This window comes from Coturnix japonica, chromosome 1 (genome assembly GCF_054131305.1).
Source record: "Coturnix japonica strain WE chromosome 1, WE-NBRP24, whole genome shotgun sequence".
Taxonomy (NCBI): domain Eukaryota; kingdom Metazoa; phylum Chordata; class Aves; order Galliformes; family Phasianidae; genus Coturnix; species Coturnix japonica.
The window spans coordinates 135,083,301-135,106,491 of record NC_140663.1 but is presented as its reverse complement, the minus strand read 5'-3'; the positions used below and the strand labels follow the sequence as shown (position 1 = coordinate 135,106,491).

Here is a 23,191-nt window from a genome sequence, read left to right as displayed (position 1 = left end):
ATTTTGCATCTGTCATGGGTAGAAAATTACACATACCTTGATCTGAAAAATTCACGCCCTAAATCAGAAAGAGACTCCTTCAACTTCAACATCCTTCTATCTCATATGCCTGAAGATTACTTTCACATACATTTACAGAAAAGTAATGTCCAACACTTAGTCTAAACAAGAGACAGAAACATATATGTGCATCATTTCATTACTAGATCAGAAGATTACCATGTAGTTAGTTATTTCTTTGGCAAATGAAGTTATTTCTTCTTAAAAGTATGCATTATCAAATTACTTTCAAGAGCTTCTTACTATAGGAGACAATAATGTCAAATGAACTGTGTCTATTAAAATATATATATGTGTATATATTAAAATATTTAGAACTCAATCATGAAATTTAAACATTGCCAATGGGTTCCAGAGGTATGACTGCAGTTCTAGGAATGGACTTGATTGTGAGCTGCCAAAGACAAAACCTTCATTTTTCATGTCATTCTAAGGCTTTAAAACAGTAAAAGAAAAATTAATGTTACTTTCTAGTATCTAGATTTCACTCTTATTTCAGTACACATTTTAAACGCATATTCTATCAAATTTCTACCACTTAGTTGTTATGCAAGCTTCTCAACCACTGATTTTTTAAATATAATAGTGGTCCTTCCCTTGGGAAGCTGAAATAATGCAATCTTATCTGAAAAAAAGGTTAGTTATTCTAAACTCCTGTCCATCTTTAAATGCAGAAATTAAATTCTGTAGAGGAAAGACAGTTCTAAATATTTTTGAGAGGGAAAAATATTAATTCCTAGAGCATACAGTTTTGCAGTGTTGTCCTGGAAAGAAGCATACCATGTCCCTCTAGCTTTCTCTGACTTTTCCTGACTGCTTTTAAGTGAGCTTCTGGGGTGTTTCATCTGCTTTTCCTCCTCTCTGCCCATCTCTCAGAGAGGTGTCTTGCTGCTAGCATCTGCTCCCACAAACCATGCCCAGCCTCCTGGCTAAATTGTGCTATTGTTTGCGTAGACTTTCATTTGCAATCTCCATCAGGTGGGTTATTCTATTTTACTATTACCTCCTTAAACTACAGAGCTACATTCTCTAGTACTTCTGAATAGGTGCAAGCTACAACCTCAGAGGCTGCAGAAACTTTCACCTACTTTACTTCATAGGATCCCAAATTGATGTATGGGTCACTGAAGACAAAACCTGTCATCCAGAGGAATCTTGTCTCAGTACCTGTAATAGTCACATCTTTGCATTTCTAAACATCCAACATAAATATTTAATATTTAAACACATTTACAGAGGTGTGCTTGGCTATTACATTAAAAATGGTTCCCTAGAAGCTGCAGATCTCTTAATTCATAGCTGCTCTACTTATTGTACAGTTGCCATGATGCTAGCAAGAATTTTTGCTCTGTGATCAAAATGGTGTTTAAAATTCAAAGCATTCAATATGCTTATTGTTACTGTAATTTCTATGTCTTTCTGTAAATGTTAAGAAAAACTTTTCCACCATCCTAGCCACAGACCTAAGATGTACTTTTAGCAAAGTTGTCAGTTGCATGCTGAATGAATATCTTAGTATATTTGCTGAAGCTAGACCCTTGCCGAACTCTGCCTGTTGGGGCCCACTTAATTTGAAATAGTTGGAGCACTGCACAGGAACAAGACGCAGAAGGATACAAAAACTACATTGGCAAACGATCTGTCAAGTGACCCATGAACAAAATCGAGATTGAGTTGCCCTTTGAAATAAACCTATTTGAATTTTATTATCTCTAGAGCACCTTGTGTCTCTAATCTTGTGAAAGGTTAGTATTCTATCCATCAGAGCAAGATTAGAGTCCTAGCTGATGCCTGTGCTTGATGATAACCGAACGCAGCAGTTAGGGCTGGAGAAGAGATTCATTACCATCAGCAGTTCAAAGAAAGACTGGGTAAACAGATGAGCAGGAAAGTAGTTTCACAGTACTGACCACGTATATTCCAGGTTAGGATAGAAGAAATCAAAGGAGCAGAATGTCAGTGGAGATTTGAGCCCTTTAACAATAATCCAAATAAGGCAATGTTGTCTTACTCTTATTCTTTTATTTTGTATCAAAGATTAGCAGACCCAGAAGTCTGCTGCCTACCAGGTTGAAATGATAACCACTTCCTCTGTATATCAAGAAATATAAAAGTTAAAATTAAAGGAATAAATGAGAAAAACTTGTAAAAAAATATTCAGGATTCATGAGCAGATCAGGTGCACACCTGATAGTACAACATGCATAAGCAGAGGTGAAGGAGGCAGATTCTGTGATATTAAAAAAGAATAATCTATTTTCATTAATTCATAATTGTTCCTTCTCTTACCTGAGGTAAAAATAATTTCTCGCATTTTAAGTCTTCAAAAGCATGTGTGACATTCTAAATAAGCTTAAGTGAAGAGGCATTGTTTTTCTATGTCCTTGCTTGTCAGAACATTCCAGTTTTTATATTATTCTCTGAATTGTCTATATAATTGAATTAGTGATAGTGTGACCTCACTTCCCCATTTAAAAACAGAAATATGTTCTCTGTTGTTCTGTTGCAATGTCACTTCAGCCTATGCATTACTTCAAGAATGAAAGCATAATCTGAAGGATGAGAATGTGTATAGTTTTCTAATCTATTAGTTCTTCTTAATAGACCTGGATACTTTCCTCTGGATTTTTCATCCATCCAGAACAGATCATGTATTTACTATCTCACATTTGGCAGTAAAGAATAACAAGAGGCCCTTCAGACCTCACGCCAGTGTATTAGCCAGCAGCAAAATAACATGAGACTAAATTTTTTATTTGCTGTCAAACTTCACAGCAATGCAAAGGAAATAATAATAATAATAATAATGATAATAATAATAATAACAATAATGATGATGATGATAATAATAATAATAATAATAATAATAATAATAATAATAATAATAATAAATTGTATAAATAAATAAATGAATAAATAAAAGAAGAAGAAGAAGAGGAGGGTGCAAAAACTGCAGATCCAGGTTCTGTTTGGTGATGCCCCATGCCAGTACAGGAATAGCCTAAGAGGCACCCTCTGAACACCAGGAGCAGTGTTGTGCAGTGTGGGTGCTGGAACACTGGCTCAGGCTCCCAAGAGGCTGTGGGCTCTCCTCCCTGGAGCTCTCCAGAAGTCACCTGGTCACAGCACTCTGCTCTGGCTGCTGCTGCTGGAGCAGGGGCTGGGGCACAGGGACACAGAGGGTCCTGCCCACCTCACCCAACATGGAGTGCTTTGAATTTTAAAGCAAAATTATAACAACTGCAACTACCATAAATAAGCATGGATTTGTAACGTTAACTAAATGCTTTGTGATTTCATAGAACTATAGAATTGCTCAAGTTGGGAAAGATCATCAAGTCCAACCGCAACCTAATCATACCACCCTACTTCAATTCCACATTACTACCAAGCAAAACATCTTGCTTTTTTCTGTTTTTGTTTTGTTTTGTTTGTTTTAATTAAAACATAAAGAACAGAACAACAAAAAAATAAAACTGGTGGGATGTTTGAGCTTGTTTTTGTGAAAGTAACATATCAAATAGGTTCAGTGGCAGTGGTTGCCATTTCTAGTGAGTTCTCAAGGTGTTCATCAAAGATTTTTGATTAATACTGCTCATCCTGTACTTCATTTTTTACAATAATAGTTCACAAATGTACATATTGCCCAAAAGTGATGACATGAATAAGACATGACTATGAAGTGTGGGGTATTTTTCTTTGGTAAAAGAGATGTTATAAAAATCTGGTAAAGAGATATGATCAATTTTTTCTTTGAGTTGAATGTCTGACTGCAATTCTATACAGTCCTTGTGAAAATTCTCAGGTAATGTATTTATGAAATTATATTTGTTACCAATACCTTTAATGAAAATGGCAAGTGGAGCTGTGTCTGTAGCATGAGACCACCATAATGCAGCAGAGGGAGTGGGACAAAACACAAGCTGTGCTGGGCCTCACGCAGCCCACAGGCTGCAGATTAGACATGTAAGTCCATAGACATGGCAAAGAATTTTCTTTCTCCCTAACTACTGAACTGGATATTTTATAGCCTCCAGCACCAAACAGAAAAACAAAGTAGGTTCTGTATTTTAAAACCACCGTTTCACCGAGTCCCATACTTTATATATTGTTAATATCATTTCCATGAAAGCATTAAATATTTTTTCAGAAGAAACTGTGCTTACTCGTGAATTTTTTAGGAAGCGTTATGCATTTATATGAATATATATTACAAAATTCATCATTCCCAAATTCACAGGTATCCATGAGATGCTATATGTCTCTCTTTGGTCATAGATATTCTTGACAATAGTACTGTTGCAAGTGTTTAAGCACCCGGTAGTAAATACTCTAGAAGGTGGCCTTATGATTCCATGTACCATTTTGCTTGTATTTTGTAAGTACTTCACTTGGGCACTTTTCACTTGATAATGAAAGTTTAACCTTCAGAATATGCATGAATCTTAGCATATGTATGAATGACTTAAAAAGCTATCACATTGCTTCCTTTTTATTCCTAGTATTTTCTTTCTTGGTTATCCCCATAAGATCAAGGAATGTTTAGGGGCATTCTTAGGAATTTCAGCTTTTGTAATTATTTCGGAGGATGCATCAACATAAATTACCAGATGCAAAAGAATAAGAATCGAGATTCTAGTAAAGATTTCAAAAAGTATGTTTTAATAACTAATTTCATAATTTTTAAGTGAAACGGATAAGTTTCACAGAATCACAGAATCACAGAATTGTAGGGGTTGGAAGGGACCTCTAGAGATCATCGAGTCCAACCCCCCTGCCAAAGCAGGATCCCTACACCACGTCACACAGGTAGGCGTCCAGGTGGGTCTTAAATATCTCCAGAGAAGGAGACTCCACCACCTCCCTGGGCAGCCTGTTCCAGTGCTCCGTCACCCTCACTGTAAAGAAGTTCTTCCGCACATTCGTGCAGAATGGTAGTTTCATCTAATTGCAGGATTGTCTGTGTAGAATCAATAGCAGGATCAAGTTTCATTTTAGACACACTGAAGTGTTAGTAAATGAACTCTTGTCTAAAAGAAACAGTAAGTTTTGCGTTTGAAAGCTGCACCTGCATCCACTGAAGTTGTAGATAATATTCATATTGACTTCAGTGTGTTACAATAAGTTATTATAGGCTTACATCAATGCATGCAATCAGCCTTGAATGTATGACAGCTCCTTTAACTGCATATTAATGTTCATCTATGCAAAAACTTCTTTGTACACTCATTTTAAATAATGCCTTCAATTATTTGTTAGATTGGGTTCACATTCTGATAATGGTGTTTGATGTGTAAATAGCAGCCTACCATTTTTTCTCACTTGTTTGATCTAACTTGTCCAACCTAGCCCAGGATAGAAGTTTGTGTTTCCTCCCCACACTCCTGCCCATTGTCTTAGCATGGGGCAGTGCTATTTGCTTTTTCTCCATGCTGCAGAGTGGGGTGTGGGTGAGGATGCAGCCTTCACATTCTCCCCTTTCTCTGGTTCTCCTTTTTTCCTTGCAACAGCCTGTCTCAAGCTTACACTGTGAGCAGAGCCTAGAAAACATACTGGGGAAGAAGTCATAGACACTGGTTGGGAGGCAAGAAAAAAGACTTTTGTGAATTAGTTTCCATTATAAAGTTTCACAGTTGTCTATGAAGTGCAGGGATTAAATAGGGGAGAGTGACCTTCACCTTCACTCATAACCTTTGAGATTACACTGACTCCTAAAAATATTAATAGACTCCTAAAAATTAATATTTAATTAATATTAAATCCAAAAGATGTCATAAGCTTATGATATTTATAGGTAGCAGACACTCTAGAAGAGGTATTAATATCCATTATCATCTAGGTCATTTCAACCATAGGTGGTTTTATCCAGGGTACAGGTAGAAAATTGCGTATTCTGAAATTTGCAAGTATAGAAGTTTCTTATCCTTAAACGTGATGTTTATATACACAAAATGAGTTATGAGGACATAAAAAGAGAAGAACGACTTTGAACAGATCTCATAACACTAAACACTGCAGAATCTGTTGTTCCTAAATGGTTCTGAAATTTGTTTTCCAGTTGTGAGCAGTGAGTATTTCTAAAGTTCAAATCTATAAGCGAATTTTAAAATTAGTTATTCAACTCACTAAAACGTAATACCAATACTCAGATAGCTTCATGCCTACAATTTGTTTGCTCTTGAATATAAATACAAATGCAGTGGCAAAAATAGAAGGAGGAAATGATCTGGTGTAAGTATTCTCCTTACAGTAATTTTTTCTCAATCAGAAAGTAAAACTGAGTTCTTTTATGTCTTGAAAGTTTAGTTACTGTTTGGAAAAATGTCTCTGGAAACCTAAAATAAGCAGAATTGGGGGGGGGGGGGAGGAAGAAAACAAAAAGAAAACAAAAAAAAACCCACAGAATTAATTTAGGTTAATTTTGATAAAGTTTCAATGAGATAAATCACAAATCTCACTACTTAATAACAACGTGGATTTTAATAAATTCTTTTTATTATTTATTTATTATAATTGTAAAATACACCTTTTCAAGCATCCTGTAGAAAGGTACCATGTTCACTGGAACAGGTCTTTTCTTTATGAACAAAGAAAGAAAGAAATAGGGCTTTGAAGAAAAGAATCTGACTGTCATTGATGTACATCATTAATGTAAATGTCTTTACATAAAGGTGTCCCAAATGACAGTCAGCTTATGTGAATTCTAATATCCTTCTTAGCATCAGCTCTGTCAGTAGGTCTGTTCAAAGGCATCAAATGAATTTAGGTATCTAAATTCCATATGCTGTAAGGGCATAGGCATCTTCACAGTAAATGGCTGATTACTAAAATTCCTGAGCAACTTAAAAATCAAAACCCACAAGCAGAATAAATCTACATTGGGAAATGACTTGTATGTGGTGGTGTTAGTGTCAGTGAAGAGCGACATCAGTGTGCCACCCTGGGCAATATTTTCTGCAAAGGCTGATGAAAAATCACACAGGTATCTAGCAAGAATCTCTGTAGACTTCTCTGCAACTGTGTTGCTTTTTCAGGCAGAAGTGATACTGGATATACAGCTTACCAGATGCACCATAGAACAACATTCAAATCTAAAGATCTGCAAAATATGAAAAATGGGCAGAATGCATCATGAATAAACAAAATTGCCTTTTAGCATTTTAGTCTTAATTCTTGTGTATTTCATTTTGTTTTCAAGAATCAAGTAACAAATTACTTCTAGCTTTGCAAGTTGTTCTGCAATCAGACATTCCTTTTGCTTATACTACAGAAGGAAAGAAAATGAAGGGAACTTATCGGTCAGGGAATTAACAAAGAATATCGTCTTATGCACAGTACGACTTTACTTAGCAAATTATTTTCTCTAGATACTTGTGGTTAAATTCTATTGAAGGGAGATATTACACTTTGTCATGATGCAATATTATCACCAGTCTTGATCCACTGATGTGGTGACAACTAGCTCACAGGTTGAATTAAATTCTGACACTGGATTACCTATACTGAAATAGAGTGAAAAAGCCAGCTTTCAGTTGACAGTGTAGTATGAGAACTAAGACCCTACTTTTAATGAGAGTTTTACATACCATCTGGTAGGGGACACTAACCAGTGGTTCATGCCCTTTCACTGAGCTGTCTTATCGTAGACTAGAGGTTTAGTAACAATAAACTTTATTTGTGGAGACTGTTATCAGTCTTCCATTTAAAATGTACAAATAATGTTTAAAAATAGTTGAAGTGTTATCTATTGTTTGGAAACCCACCATTTAAGCCTAAATAGATATATATGTAATGGTTTCAAATCACATTATTCGCTTTTTCTTTTCAGTTGCTTGCAGTGTAGATCAGTATGCCTTTGACATTATACTTCTGAATTACTAAAGTAGTGGATCTGAGCTGTCTTCCTGATGAACTTCGGTCTAATAAATGGAAGCTGTATAAAAATGAGTTTGCAATGTAAGACACACCCAGGACATATTCTATCATATAAATGCATCTCCTTTTAAAATTAGTAAGAATTATTCCCAGCATTAACACTGCTCATGACAACCAATTTTGGCATAAAAAAATTTACAAGATATATATTTTCAAACACTGTGCAGCTCTGTCTTATATAGATTCTTCTCTCCAACACTAGTACTTGAGTGCCTTCTGAAATCACATTAAGCGACATGACTTATGTCTATCTCATTTTCTTTCTTTTACTTTGAACTGAAGTATTACATTATTTTTCAAAAGGTAGCTGTAAGTTGATGAAATATCATCTTTGCAATGAACATAAAATCTTTAAATTACTGTGACACCATGGAAAAAATCAGCCAGTGCAGAGGCAAGTACAATTTCTCTTGATGTAGCTGGACAAGTGCCCAGTTATGTCAGGACAGAGTAACTGTACAAGAGCAACACAAAGCATTCTACTTTCCTGATGTATGGAAGATTTCCTGGCTGAGAAAGAAAGTGATCATTCAAAAGAGTAATCATTTTGCTGGACAGGAATACATTAAGATGTTTTCTAATTAACACGACAGGGCTTCTCTCTCAAACTGAATGAACTGTCCAGTTGTGTTGGTGGTGGTGCACTGTTTTCCTAATCCTGTATAGAGGTATTGATTAAGATAACACTTAAACTCTTTTGTATCAAAGCATGTATAAGACTAATGGTCTAACTTTTTAAAGGCATAGAGACCTACGAGAAGACTTCAAATTAAATAGACATACTGCTATTCGGGGAGTACATCAGTCTTCCCAAAAAATGCAAATGTCTGGTGTCACATTTAGACTGGCATGTGATTTAAGATTGTACAGTTACTAGTAATACTTGAATTGCAGTATAAATAAAGACTGAAACCAACCTGGATCACACTGTAATTTGTGCTGTAGAAGTATGGAATAAGAGTCTAACCCTCTTTAAAAGCTTTTGTTATCCATCTTCCAAGAAACTGACTGTGAGATTGCCATATGATATGTCTGTGCAAAGAAATAAAAGGTAAACAATCTCTGACCAGAGAAGATGTCAGCAGCTGAAACTCTTATGCTTCACCGTGACAGACTTACACAACATTTCCAGATGAACAGTGACATTCTCAGCATAGCTGTGGATTGGAAGAGTCAATATTTAGATTTTTTTTACAGCAGCCCTGTGATATACACATTGTAATGGGAGAGAAATTGAGGGGCCTAGATTCACTGCTTTCATGATGGTCTTTCACAATTGACATTCTGACATACCAATATGTCAGGGTGGAAAGTGAAAAACAATATGCTTTTGTTTTTGTTTTTCACTTAAACTGGTTTGTCAGAATTAATAGGTAATTTGAAAAAACAACAGAGAACACCTCTAAACTCTGTACTGTGGACCTCAGGTTACTCTACTTGGCAACAGAGAACAAGTTTTGGGTTGTTTTGTTGTGTTTTTTTGTTTTTGTTTTGTTTTTTAATTTTGTTTGTTTGTTTGTTTCCCTACATAAACTTTTTGGTTTATGCATATTATTTTCCACACTGAATTTATGCCATCTAAGAAGCTATGATTTTGATGACAGATTAGAATGTATTTTTCCCTTTAATGAGTGCTTTGATGTAGTGAGTGTGTTTTCAGTGTTCCATATATGCATTTTTCATGATAACCCTTTTGCAATTATCTAGGAGATCAAAGTCTGCAACTCTGCACTATTTCTGCCAAAAGGAGTTGCTCCTTTCTCAGTCTGTGCAGCCACAGCATTTGATAGAGCCAGCTTTCAAGTGATCCCTGTTGTACATTCTCCTATTTAGTGCATGCTTTTTCTTTGGTGCTCTTAAATGTCATTGTGTTTTTAGCACTGAAATGATTCTGCATTTTCATGAGTCTCTGTAGCCACAGCAGGGCTATTTATCAAAAGGGTATTCACATAATAGTATTAGCCAAGACTATAAGAAGTCAGCGTGTCCCTGCAGAGAGCACACACAGATGTGTCTATGGGCAACCACCACGTATTTAGAATCTGGCATCCTAGAGTTGGCTGTGTGATGACTCCTGCATATGTGTGAAACATTTCATAGCAACAAATACACAAGTTTTGCCAAGGCTGTTGCCATCTCTTCCATGCTGTCTGCAATGCCCGGTTTACAGCAATCATTGAACCCTTTTCCAAAGGACATTTAAGAAGACTGACAAATTGACTCTGTAAGAAGATGAGATCTGTAAAACAAAAGCAGCAGTGTTTGCTTTTGTCAGATGTGCTTTAAAAATGACCATAATCTCAGTGAATTCTTTGGGAAAACTTAAGCAACATATAGCAGATAAAGGATATTAGCAGAAGAGATGATCACACTTTTCCAAGGTACAAAGAGAGATTTCACAGATCTCTACTATGATTGGTATCCCACGGGCTCATTTCACAGTAATAAAAAAATTCCAGAAATCAAAACTTAGAAATAGGTAATGGTATAGGCCTGAGTAGAGAAGATGAACAGAAGTACTAAAGTATGAAATACATTTAAAAATGTAAAATCTGCAATTCCAATACAATTAACACAAATTGAAATTAGTTGTCTGACATAGATGGTAGGAGGTTCTAGTAAAGTATCTCAATACAGTAGTAGATTATTGAAAATGATAGCATTTTCTTAGTATTTCCTAACTAAATCATACTTTTAAAGGAGATTCTGCTCATTTCAAGCATTCAAGACTATTTGCAATTTAATTTTCAGCTTTATATATACAGTGTTCTTCTATACCGTAACAACTTCATCTCAATAGAACCTATCATTGCTTATTTATTTTAAATTTTTTACTATTTCAGTTCTGTCATCATATTAATGACTTGACATTTAGCATACCAGATTGAGTATACTGGCTGTGAAAGATTTTGCAAGGGGTTGGGATATCTACATTAAATAGTAAGTGGGGAGGAAGTGGAGGTACCCTCATTGAAATGATATAAGAATATTTTTGGTGTTCAGTGTTATGGTGCTACATTTTTCTACCTTCTTGGGTAATCCAGGATACACTTTGTTTTTCTTTGCCTATTGAAAATAGAAGCTTATCTAAATATCTAAATGTTAACATGGGAATGCAATCAAGAAATCATTTATGCTTTACTAATATGTCGTTGTTAATGTCTCCTTATTTACTTTGCAGAATTTTTCCGAGAACTTCTTGAGAATGCAGAAAGGTCCTTAAATGATATGTTTGTACGGACATACGGCACACTGTATATGCAGAACTCAGAGGTGTTCCAGGATCTCTTCACAGAACTGAAGCGTTATTACACAGGAGGCAATGTGAACTTGGAGGAAATGCTGAATGATTTCTGGGCTCGGTTGCTGGAGAGGATGTTCCAGCTCATAAACCCCCAGTATCATTTCACTGAGGACTACTTGGAGTGTGTAAGCAAGTACACAGACCAGCTGAAACCATTTGGAGATGTACCCAGGAAGCTGAAGGTTCAAGTGACTAGAGCGTTCATTGCTGCACGGACCTTTGTTCAGGGGCTGACAGTAGGCAGAGAGGTTGCAAACAGAGTATCCAAGGTAATCTGAAAACAGAGTTTCTTATGTTTGAACTTATTTCAAATTTAATAGACAATCAAAATACGATTATGCTTGTTTTGTTTTGGTTTTTAATATTGGGTTGATTTTTTGAGTTTATTCATATGTGTGTGTGTACTGGTAGACACAAACTGAGTACATGGGAGGGATAACAGTTGTATTTTATTCCTTCTGGAGATATTATGGCAATACTGACTGGAAATCATTTCCCTGTGCTTAAGACACAAGGAAATATTGATATACATCAATTTTATGTCACGTCATTAGTAATTCAAAACCAGTAGCACATATAAAAGATGATGGTTATGATCAGAATTAAATTGCTTAAAGTAAATTTATGCTGCTTCTTTCTAGGACAGCAGAGCCCTCATAGCATTCATTCATCATGCAACTGGGTGGTGGATTTCATTAGAAATGTCTAGTTCTGTTCTTGATGAGACCACTACTGACACCTCTGGAACTTGAGCTTTCCCTGAGGACAATTTGACTCGCATTTATGTTAGTTTTAATTATTTATTGATACAAATATTTATGACAATTTTAGTCCCTGAGGACTACATATAATTAAAGCTATGTAATAAAAAAGCAACACATACACACAGAAATAATACTTTTGGGTACCAGAAATGTGCCTGAATTACTCTACCTTGCATTGTGATTCAAAATCAGGTATACTTATATCTGAATTACTGATCCAATTAGATGTCTGTTCTGTCATCTGCCTATTTCACGGTCCTAGACTTATGTAGTTCTGGAGCTCATTAATTCATAACAACAGCACAAGATTGAGGTAAGGGGGGGGGGGGGGGGAGGGAATAGTAGAACCACACTTAAACTCTTCCAAACAGAACAAAAACAGCACTGTTGCTGTAGGAGTGGCCTTCTGCATGTTACATATCTTGCAGCAAAGGAACTCACATCAAGTATCATTGGCAGATGATGCTGGTCTGCAAGGAGACAGATTTATCTCATGCTTATTAGAAAGTGAATATCTGCCCAGACGTTAAACTCAGAAAACAATCCAGTTTCCTGCTTTAGTACATCCACTGCTTCTCCAAGTTCTCATCTCACAATTATTACTGATTGTTCTCCTTCATTAGATAGCTTCTTGGATGTTTGGGTTTTTGTTTGTTAGTTTGTTTGTTTGGATGGGGTTTTTTTTGAGTCTTTGAATTCTGTGAGCAAAATACTTCTTGCCATTTTGTGTCACAACTTTAAAAGAAAGAACCATCAAGTGCTTAAAAAACAGAAAGAACAAATTAAAAACCAAAGGTGCCCATAATCTTTTAGAAAATAGAATAATAATCAGTCTGCTTTTCTAACAACCCAATAACAAGTAAACGGATCAGCTGGGTGAAGCTGGGGGAAAGGAACACTGATATCACTCTAATGAGTCCAAGCATCCAAAGGATGATGGTTTAGTGGGCATGGTAGTGATGGGTTGACAGTGGATTTGATGATCTTAGAGTTATTTTTCAACCTTAACGAAGATATGATAGCATGCTTTTGTGATATTCTGAATTCTGAAGTGTTCAAGAAACTTCCATTATGAAATACTGGAATACTTTCTTCTAGACAATAACTGTATACAGGATTTTGACGTTTGCCTTTTGTAACGCTTTCTTGCATTTACAAGCCTGAGCTATTCCTCTTCATAAAAAGGACTGCTTTTCTTCATTTAAATCACAGCAAGAAGGTGAAGTAGAGTGGCAGCCGATATAGTGTCTGACGTGCTCAACATGATGAGGAAACTCTGGCTTCTGAACTTTCCTTATCCTGCATAATGTGATAGTTTGCAATTACAAATTCAGAAGCTACAGAACCAGAGCGAGTAGCAAGAACATGATGGAATTACATGGTCATTTTGCACTAAGAAGGTGGTGAATGAAATAGATAAACCTGGTTACCCAGCTAAAATTGAACTTTCTTCCTCTCAAGTCTTTCCGGGCTACCTTTCACTTTATTTTTGGCACTGTCAATTCTTGCAGTCTTTTCTAAACAATGACATGGCATTAGTATGAATTCCCAAGCCACCTAGCCTGGCTTGGGGCAGATAGAGGCTGCTTAGCCTCTGTGCACAGAATGCATAACTCTACAGCCCCAGGTTTTCTGTGAACAGCAGAGATGCCCTCATTGGTGAAGTTATAAGTGAAAGTGCCTTGCTATGTTATCATTGCTGTCATTAGGAATTAGATCTTCTTGTATCAGCAGGATCAAACCATAGTAATTAAGCCACTTAATTCATTAAATATATGTGTAATTTGCAAATCTTAAACATATTAAGGTGTTAATTGTCTGCTGAGATGTCACCTTTCCTATATACATATAAATATACAGAATGTGCAAGTGTCTCCTTTCTCTCATTACTCCAAAATGTCTAAATCTCTCTTGCTGGATTTTGGGTACAGAAAGCCTTTCAAGAATAGGGCTTATCATCAGATTGCTAAGTGATTATAAGATCCTATAATGAAAATTATTAGCTCTGTATTCATAAATGGAGCCTTGTTATAGTATTACTTGTAGATGATAACCGTAGCTCAGTAATGTTCCTGATTCATGTGTGTCCATTCATGTGGAGGGGTGGGGTGGAGTGTTATTTGTTTGTTTGTTTTTTTCATTAAAGCAGTTTTTAAGTCTTTTGAAATGCTTGTTTGTTCAAGATACAATTTCTTTGCTTTATATACAGGTACAGAGTTATGTTCTAATAGACTACATTTAGAACACTGTTTTTGGTTTTGTGAGTTCAGTGAGTTCAGTGGAGGCCACCAGGATAGTCAAGACTAGAAATGATGCACTGGGATGACAGAATGTGGTACTGGGGCTTGTTCCACCTGGAGGAGAGATGGCTCTGGGGGCACCTACCAGTTGCACAGGAGATCCAGTGAACACTTTATAGTGGGAAATGATGGGAAGTGATGGATAATAGCTGAAACAAGAACTTTCCAACAGCAAGGCTGTGCAGTCTCCATCCATGAGGGTTTTGTCCAGATCATGTAAAGCTCTCTGAAATGACAAGGTCCTGTAGAGTCTAACCTCTAATCTTACCTGCAATGAACAGCAGGTAGGACTGGGGGTCTCCTGAGCTCTCTTCCAACTCAAAATATCCTATGATCTTTTTAAAATGTTAATTAAATTAACATTTTTACTTAAATATAAAATATTTTTGATTGAATTTCACATATAAATCTCAGTGGGTGTATTCATGCCCATAGAAATATTAACAATTACTTCTTTGAGGGACTTTGTCAAATGCAATCTTGCAGGGTGGGTGTAAAGAATTCAAGTGAGCCTATATTTGTAAGATTTATAAATATCCCATGAAGATGCATGGACTCAGACCCCATCCATGGTGCAGACCCATGTTAGCCTATATACAATCCTATTATGTTAGCCTATATACAATCCATTTGGGAAGGATGGCATCTGAAGGGATGGTCCCCATGCTGGAGCAGTGGAAGGGAGTAACCATGAAGGAGCAGCAGACAAAGCCTTAGAGACTGACCACAGCCCCCATTCCCTGTTCCCATGTGCGGTTCAGTGGGAAGAAGCAGAGTGGAGGGAATGTGTTTTAATTTGTTTTTAGTTTCTCCCTTCTCTAGTCCATTTTGCCTGTGATGATGGTAATTGGATCTCCCTCTTTTTATCTCAACCCTTGAAACCTTTCTCATTTTATTTCCACCCCCACCTCCCTGTTCTTTTGTGTAGAGAGTGCTGAGAAAGCAATGTGGTGGAGTTTAGCTGCTCATCAGGGTGAAACCACCACATGTGTACACACTCAAGCACATTTAAGGTAGTCAGCATAAAGCTCCATCATTTCTCACTTGCAATTGACTTACATCAGTGAGATTATAGTGTTGATAGATGCCATTTAAATAAGTTGGTTAGTTTGGGGTTTTGCTTGTATTTAGAATGACTTTTTTTTTTCCTAGTATATTTCAATCACTCAAGTAGACATATTTACATTCCATCTTTTTGAAGTTGTGCAAAAAGTAGTTGAATATTTTTTTTCATAATCACAAAACTTAACTGTACATTTTAAGATTCAGAACTTCAAAATCATTTCATTTTTCATACTCATGTGTTAAAAATGTGTCAGTCTGCATTTGCTAATAGTTTTTCAAACGTCCATTGAATGCAGAATATTTTCACTGGTCTGAATAGACTTCAGCTCAATAAATTCTACACGTGATTCATGAAGTTGCGTATACATGTGAAAAAGAAATGATTTTGTTTCTTAAAGTGGGAAAAAATGAAATAAATTTATTAATTAATACATAAGAAGTGCCATTTGGGACACAGCAAATATCTGTTTAGTTGGTTATCTGTTGATTTTTTACCTCAATATCCAGTAATTCGAAAGCTAAGCAGAGCTTCTCACCTACTGTAGTGCAGATAATAGATGGTATTCTGCGTGGTAGGTGGAAAGTTGGGCTAAAATTTTCCACCATCTATTTCTTTTACCAATTTGTCAGATCCTAAAAACCCATAGAATATGTTGATCTGCTTTGTTACAGATTGGTGGAGAAAGTCATTGTTCATTTTTAAATTTTTTCCTATGAGTATTTAGCATATTCAGATGACAATGCTTTAAAATGTATTATGTTTTTCTCAACTTTTTCCTGGAGGAAAATAAAAAGAAAGCCCAAACCAACCAAACTGAAAAAATAAAAATTAAAAATAATAATAAAGTGGTGAAACACAAGCTGTTTCTTGTCCAGCGGTGATTCAGTATGAAATATATCTCATGTTGAACTCACAAACTATATATATATATAAAATATTTTTGAAGTTCCTGCCAGCTGTGATTTCCAGTAATGGGATAGACAAGGTATATGCATATTTTCATGGACATCTGACTCAGCAGGAGGTCAGCATACTTCACAATAAGATAATGATACGTTATTTTAACTCATAACAAAAGATTCACCCTCTTTGAATTGTCAATCTGTGCTGGAAAATGCAAGCAGAAAACAGAACAGAGGGCAAAGCAATTAAAATTAAGTAATTAACCATTAGAGATATGTTATGATTTAGCATTAGCTTTGGATTCCTGATATTCTTTTCCAAAATATATTCATTACAGATTTTTCAGCATTATAAAGTTTGTTGTATGGATGTCATTTATTGTTAGATGAAGAAAAGCTCTTTACTAGGCACAATTTATAGGAAGTAGAAGTTCACAGGAAAACACTAGGAGTGCAAGTAAAGGTTTTTCAAAAAATTAGGATTAAATCCCTAAGTTGAATGAATATTTGTCACAAATGTCCTGCTCCTTGGTACAAGCAGCACAGTTTTCTTAACAAATTGTTGTCCTATCAGAATAGCATTTCACTCAAATATTTTTTCTCCATATGCATTTCATTGAGAACTTTATTAAAATAAAGAAAAAAACCACAATTTTTATGTCTCATGAACATGATTTCTGCCACTTTCATATCTTAAACAAGATAAATTAACGTTGAGAACATGAGAAAACAAACAAACAAACAAAAAACAAAAACAGATAATGAAGTATGACTGGTCAGCCCTTTACAAAATTACAGTCTCTAGACAATTGTCACTACCCTACTGCTTCTCAGAGCACTAATTTAATCCCAAACAGACTGTTACACATTCATTGGATCTTGCTCTGAAATTATCCGTCTAGTAACATGAAGTCAACATAGATCTGGGGCCTTAGTTATTGTTAGCTAGATTTGCTTTTCTTTAAGCTTTTTCTGAGTGTGGACACTTTCCACACATTATATACTGGGATAAGGACAAGAAGAATTATTCACAGTTTGACTTTGCCTTTCACACTCACAAATTCATGCTACTAGCAATCAAAGTAGCTTTTATACGAGGTATGAAGTGAAGCTTAGCTTAGGGGCACTATTAGGAGCAGTTAGTGATTTTGTTAGCAACATCAACATTAAAAATTTGTGACCCAGCCACTAAGAACTTATTTCATTAATGCATTTAAATGTGAATTATCATTTATTGCAAAATAATAAGAACATTACAATACTTCATTCCTCAGTATCTAGCACTGCTTATATGTCTGCCTTCTTTTAAATCAATTAAAAGCATTTTTGCCCTGGACTTTATTAAATTACGTTGATATCAGACTTCTTATTAAGACCCTGGTGATGTATATAAGCAAAGTGAAGCAAATTCAGTAATACAATTATAATGTTAAACCCAAGATTAGTAGTGAAAAGCAGTCGCTAGTAATTGCCTGTGATTACTTCTACTCACAGAATGCTAGGCCACTGCTTTTTAAATAAACTGAATCAATATTCTTACAAACTCTGCTTTTCATGCTTTATAAATAAACATTCAACTCTTTGTGAGAGTTATAAATAAAGGTCAATATTGAATGGCACACTGATTCAGAATGTAATTATTGCAGGGAAGGAGAAAAATATTACATGCTGATAAGTCAGGTAATTAAAAGCCAAAACACATAGTACTTTAATGGTGGAAAATGTGATTTGTGGGGTGTGACAGATAAAGAGCTACGTGACCGGTTTATTTAACATCATTGGCTGTAAAGATCAGACTTGCTGAAGTCACAGAGGGAAAACAGATCGACAATGGACTGTAGTTTTCACCAAACTTTTATTCTTAATTCAAATGGTTAATTTAGGAACATTCCAGATAAGGAAGCATAGCTTTTATGACTGCTTCTGGATCTACTATTTTAAGGTTTTTCAGTCATTCATTCTTGGAGTTTTGAGTTAATATATCTTTCCAATAATGGGATCATACCACAACATGAATGGACCACATCCTTCCTCAACTTCCTGTTGCTTGGCATTCCTTAGACACAGGTTTCATGAATTGTCCAGCCAGGGATTTCTCAAAGCTCCGAGTTGAGGGCTACATATTAGGGGTCTTGTGCATCTCCTATATAAGGAAGCCTGGGACTGTTCAGCCTGGAGAAGACTAGGAGGGGATCTTACTAACATTTAGAAATATCTAAAGAATGGAAGTCAAATGGATGGAGCCAGGCTTTTTTTGGCAGTGGTCTGTGATAGGACGAGGGACAACAGGCATAAACTGTAACATGGGAAGATTTGTACAAACATGAAGAAAATCTCTGTGACTGTGACAGGGCACTGAAACAGGCTGCTCAGATAAGTTGTAGAATCTCCTTCTTGGGAGATATTCACAACTCACCTGGACAATTTCTAGTAATTTAACACGGGGAACCTGCTTCAGTAGGACATGGGGTAATATGATCTCCAGAGGTTCCTGTTTCCAACACCTGTCATTCTACAACTTCTCTGTCATAAAAGAAGTGAATAGTATCTGTACTCAAGTGCTTTGTGAGAAACGACTTTTGAATTGAACAGTCCTCCAACTGTCCTCCAAATCTTTCCTTCTTTCAAGGAAAGGGCCACAAACCAACTTAATTAATATGCAGACATTTTGTGGAAAAAATAAACAATCATAAATTAGACACCTTTCATATGCCTCAGATTTACTGCAGGCACACTGATCTGTTTTCTTCTTTATGTTCACTAGAACATCAGATCAGTCCAGGAGGGTAGCTGAGGAGGAAAAAACTGATAATGAAACAGTCACTTCAATGAAAGCAATATTGTTGGTAGCATGCCTGCAAAAGCTGTGGTCTATGTCATCTTTATTAGAATTGCCAGGTATAAGTCAGTCTGGCCTCCCAGTTTCTTAGATGTTTAAATTTCATTCAGTTAGCTTTGCACTGACCTTCTTAAACAGAGGCTGAGTCATCTTGCTCAGTAAAACATTCAGTCTGCTTCAGTATCACTGAAGTAGGCCTATCAATCTGGATTATTATTCAACATGTGCCATTTCACGACTCAGCATTTGCAGCAGCCCCATCTTCTAGTTGAATTCACTGTACCACTCATAAACAAACATCTTCTGATACACTGATTACAGTGCTTTTGCTCAGACATTGTGTCAGTTGTCTATGGCACATAAATTATTCTTACTTAAGCTTTACCTGAAACTTCTATGTATATATTCAGATTGACAGTGAAAGTATTTTAGTTTAACATTACAATTAAATATTATCATGACACATTACATAAACGATTATTCAAATTATTTCTTTCTTTAAGTTTTCCTTAGAATTGACAAAAAGGCACACTTTATGCACAGTTCCTTAGGGTTAGTTACCATAGCAGTTTTTTTCCTACTTGTAAAAGGTGTTAATATGAAATCTGTGGGAGCAAAGTAGAGAGCAAACAGAACTTTTTCAGAGGAATTCTTAGAACAAATGATAGAGCCTCATATCTGTCATGATATAGATCCAAGTCATTGCAAAAATAGTGGTGAAGAAGCAAAGCTCACTTAAGAGCTTGTTGACACTAGTAGGTTTAGATCTTCTTTGTAATTAATCTTATAGGTTTTTGTAATTAATCTTATATAGGTTTTAAGTTTTTTTGCCATTTGAGAACAGGTGAGTAAAGGAATATTCAAAAGAATCAAATAGAAATATTAAGGAGATTTAAAAGTCTGCAGTTTAAGCTGTGCTAAGAGTTAGATATAATCTTTCAATTTTCTGACTTCATAAAATATCACTTTTTACAGATTGTCTACATCCTGTTTCAAAGGCCACATGTGGAAGTACTATTTTCCAATTATGATTTGATGAAAGTAATCCATTTTATTTCTCATGCGAGCCTGGAGCTTGTGAAAACTAATAGGTTCTTCTACCTCTCATTTTCTACAAAAACATTAGTCAGTGAAACATATGATCAACATAAAACTTAGCAGGAATCCTAACTGGACTTTAAATATATATCTGTTTAAGTGTGGTAGTCAACAAGATCATCTGCTTAAGTGTGGTAGTCAACAAGAACATCAGCAACAAATTGAAAAGGCCAAATTTATGTGAGACATGAAAATAATGAAGTATGAAATCAATTATGTGGATCTTACTACAAGTCTAAGTTATTCAGAGGTCACAGGAAATCAGTTTAAATTGTTCTCCTAGGTCATGCATTTCCAAATATCATGTGGAATGGTTGGTACCAATATCAGAATACAAAATAAAGCATTTCAATGTCAAGAAGATAAGAATTCTGTTCATCTGTAAAATTGTAAACTTATCTCTGTTCGCCATTCCTTGCTTGTCATGGGAATATTTTATGCCACAAACTTGCTGACTTTTTTTCCATAATCTTTTCTAAAGAGAAAATCTTATTTTTATTTTTATTTTTATTTTTATTTTTATTTTTATTTTTATTTTTATTTTTTGTACATATATATAAAAAGTTCTTTTTTATTCTCCTTCTGCAAACCACCTCAGGAAGAAAGGAAGGGTTCAGCCCTTGAGTAAAAACAAAATGTGCCAGACAGAGTGGTGGTAGAGCTTTAAATAAAGTAGGGAAGATTTAGTTAATCTCAAGTTATACACCTCTCTCACCAGTTTGTTCTGCAGCAGAAACTAAGTCTATTGCAAGAGAATTTTAATACAAGACCATCCAGTGTTTGTGCATTTTCCATAACGGTTTGACACCCTTGCACAGCTACCATACCAGGCTTTGCCATTTTCCAAAATTTCCACGTTTTCAGCCTGTGAAAAATTTCCCTCTTACCAAAAATGGTTTTGTTTTCAAAACTGCCCAAAATGTTTTGACATTCAGTTATGGTGCAAGTTTAAATTCTGGTCTCTGATTGCGGAGGATTTATCAATTTTACATGAAGTGGATTTGTTCAAGAAGTATGTACAGACTCATAGCTTCACCCCTACTTATATTACTGTCGTTGCTGGCAAGAAAAGAAATTGCATTCATGCTTGTCTTTTGTACTTTTTCTTCCATTATTCTTTTGTGCCCATTTGTCAGTATTATCTCTGGTCCCAGAATGATTGTCTGTGGCAGTATTTGGCAAGCTGACCAAGCTGAGCAGGAAACTCTCACTGTCCTAAGTGTTCTGCATTCTGGATTGTCTTGCCAAAGCATTGGCAATTCTCTCCAAACACACAAAAAAAGACACTAACCTAGTTGTTCTGTTTCAAATGAATGTTTTGTGCATCCAGTTGGTAGAAGAGTGCCTTATTTACCAAACTTGTGCCTTCAGTGTTCAAATACAAAAAAAAAGAGAAATTTCAAACTGCATTCTACTTTTCAGCAGTTTGCTGACTCAACTATGCTGCCACACACTGTGATATCATGGCATTTTGTGACATCTGCACTGAACCCTGCTTTTCAGACATGACCCAAAACAAGTGAACGCATATGTACCAGAGCCTTTGGTCTTCTCTGAGGAATGCAGTAACTGACCAGAATCTGTGGTGTCTAAGCTGTATGAACCCAAGCCACCTCAGACAAGGAACCAGGTCTAGAAAATCTTTGCAACTCAGGCAGTTTTTTCTTGTAGCTCTATGGTCTTCAGTATTGATGCAATGGGTAATTGGACCAAAACAAATTTGATTTGTATTCAGAGAATTATCTTTGGATAACATGTGGCTAGTTTAACCCCCATTTTGGAATTCAAGATAGAGAAACCTCAAGGCACTCTGCTTTTAGTCCTGGAGATTTTAAGCTAAACTTCAAGTAAGTGTCCTGCTACCAAGTACAGGAAGACAGAGCTGAAGGATGTTCTGGAAGTTCTTAGCAACACATTCACCATGTTAAGATGCGGTTAAGTAGGAAAGATAAATACACGTGTATCTTTCACCATTGCACCTCTGTTCTTAAAAAACAGTTCACATCTGTTGTTAAAGAAAAATGTACAGAAACTGTTGGGTCACAGGACAAACTGCTTTCAGAATTTTCCACACTGACTAATAATTTCTGGGACTTCTTGGATTGTTTCCTGTCCAACTGTATGAGGATAAGAAAATCTCTTCAGTTCAATGTTTTGATTTTTTTGACTAGCAATAATCATTTAAATGTGTAGAATACATAGAAAATGCCAACTGAAAATGAATACAAGTCAAATTTTCACTTAAATTAGAATTAAGAATTTGAGTAAATAATGTTTTCATAATAATGTCTGCTGAATGCAAAATCTTAAACTTCCAAAGAATTTTATCTTAAACTACTAGAGAAGTTGGCTGCTAGTTTCTACCACTACTGTTCATTTATTCTTGCTTCAGTTTTGTTTTACTCTTTTTTATAGTCTATAGTTACAAGAATTTAAAAGGAAAAAAAAAAAGTGTCATAAGTTAACATAATTCCAATTAACATATGGAATAGAATTTATTAATGATATAAAAAGTGTGAGGGGAAGGGGTTAATGTATGTTAAGTTAATGTAAAACCCTGAATAGCTAAGCAGTGTTATTTTTCCACTTATCTCCCTCAAAATTAACCTTATATCCATATCTTGTTTTCAGTCTGATTCCTAAGAAATGCTTCTGAGAGAAATGTCTTCCAGAGCTTAGTACTGAATCAGTGTGAATGTACACTGCATACTTTTGTACCCAAAGGTCGATTCTCTATTTAAGATTCATTCTTTATCTCCATCCCCTCCTCCCACTTTCCCTCCTGAATCAGTAAAAAGTTCCACAGCCACTGACTTCAATCTGAACTTGATTAGGATCTGATTGTTCAGATTTGTATAAAATCAGATACGAAAAAAAGTTTATTAAAGCAAAGTTCTTTGTAAAGAGCCTGAGGAACTTATTG

At 35.6% G+C, this 23,191-nt stretch overlaps 1 protein-coding gene across 4 annotated transcripts in view; it reads left to right on the top strand.

Moving 5' to 3' along the window:
• GPC6 (glypican 6) overlaps nucleotides 1-23,191 on the top strand; it is a 720,043-nt gene that overhangs the window by 353,083 nt on the left and 343,769 nt on the right. For all 4 annotated transcript variants that reach the window (XM_015851542.3, XM_085536013.1, XM_085536015.1 and 1 more), the window contains one exon: nucleotides 11,177-11,568. In XM_015851542.3, coding sequence (XP_015707028.2) covers nucleotides 11,177-11,568 — 392 coding nt within the window. The remainder of the gene's footprint in view (nucleotides 1-11,176; nucleotides 11,569-23,191) is intronic.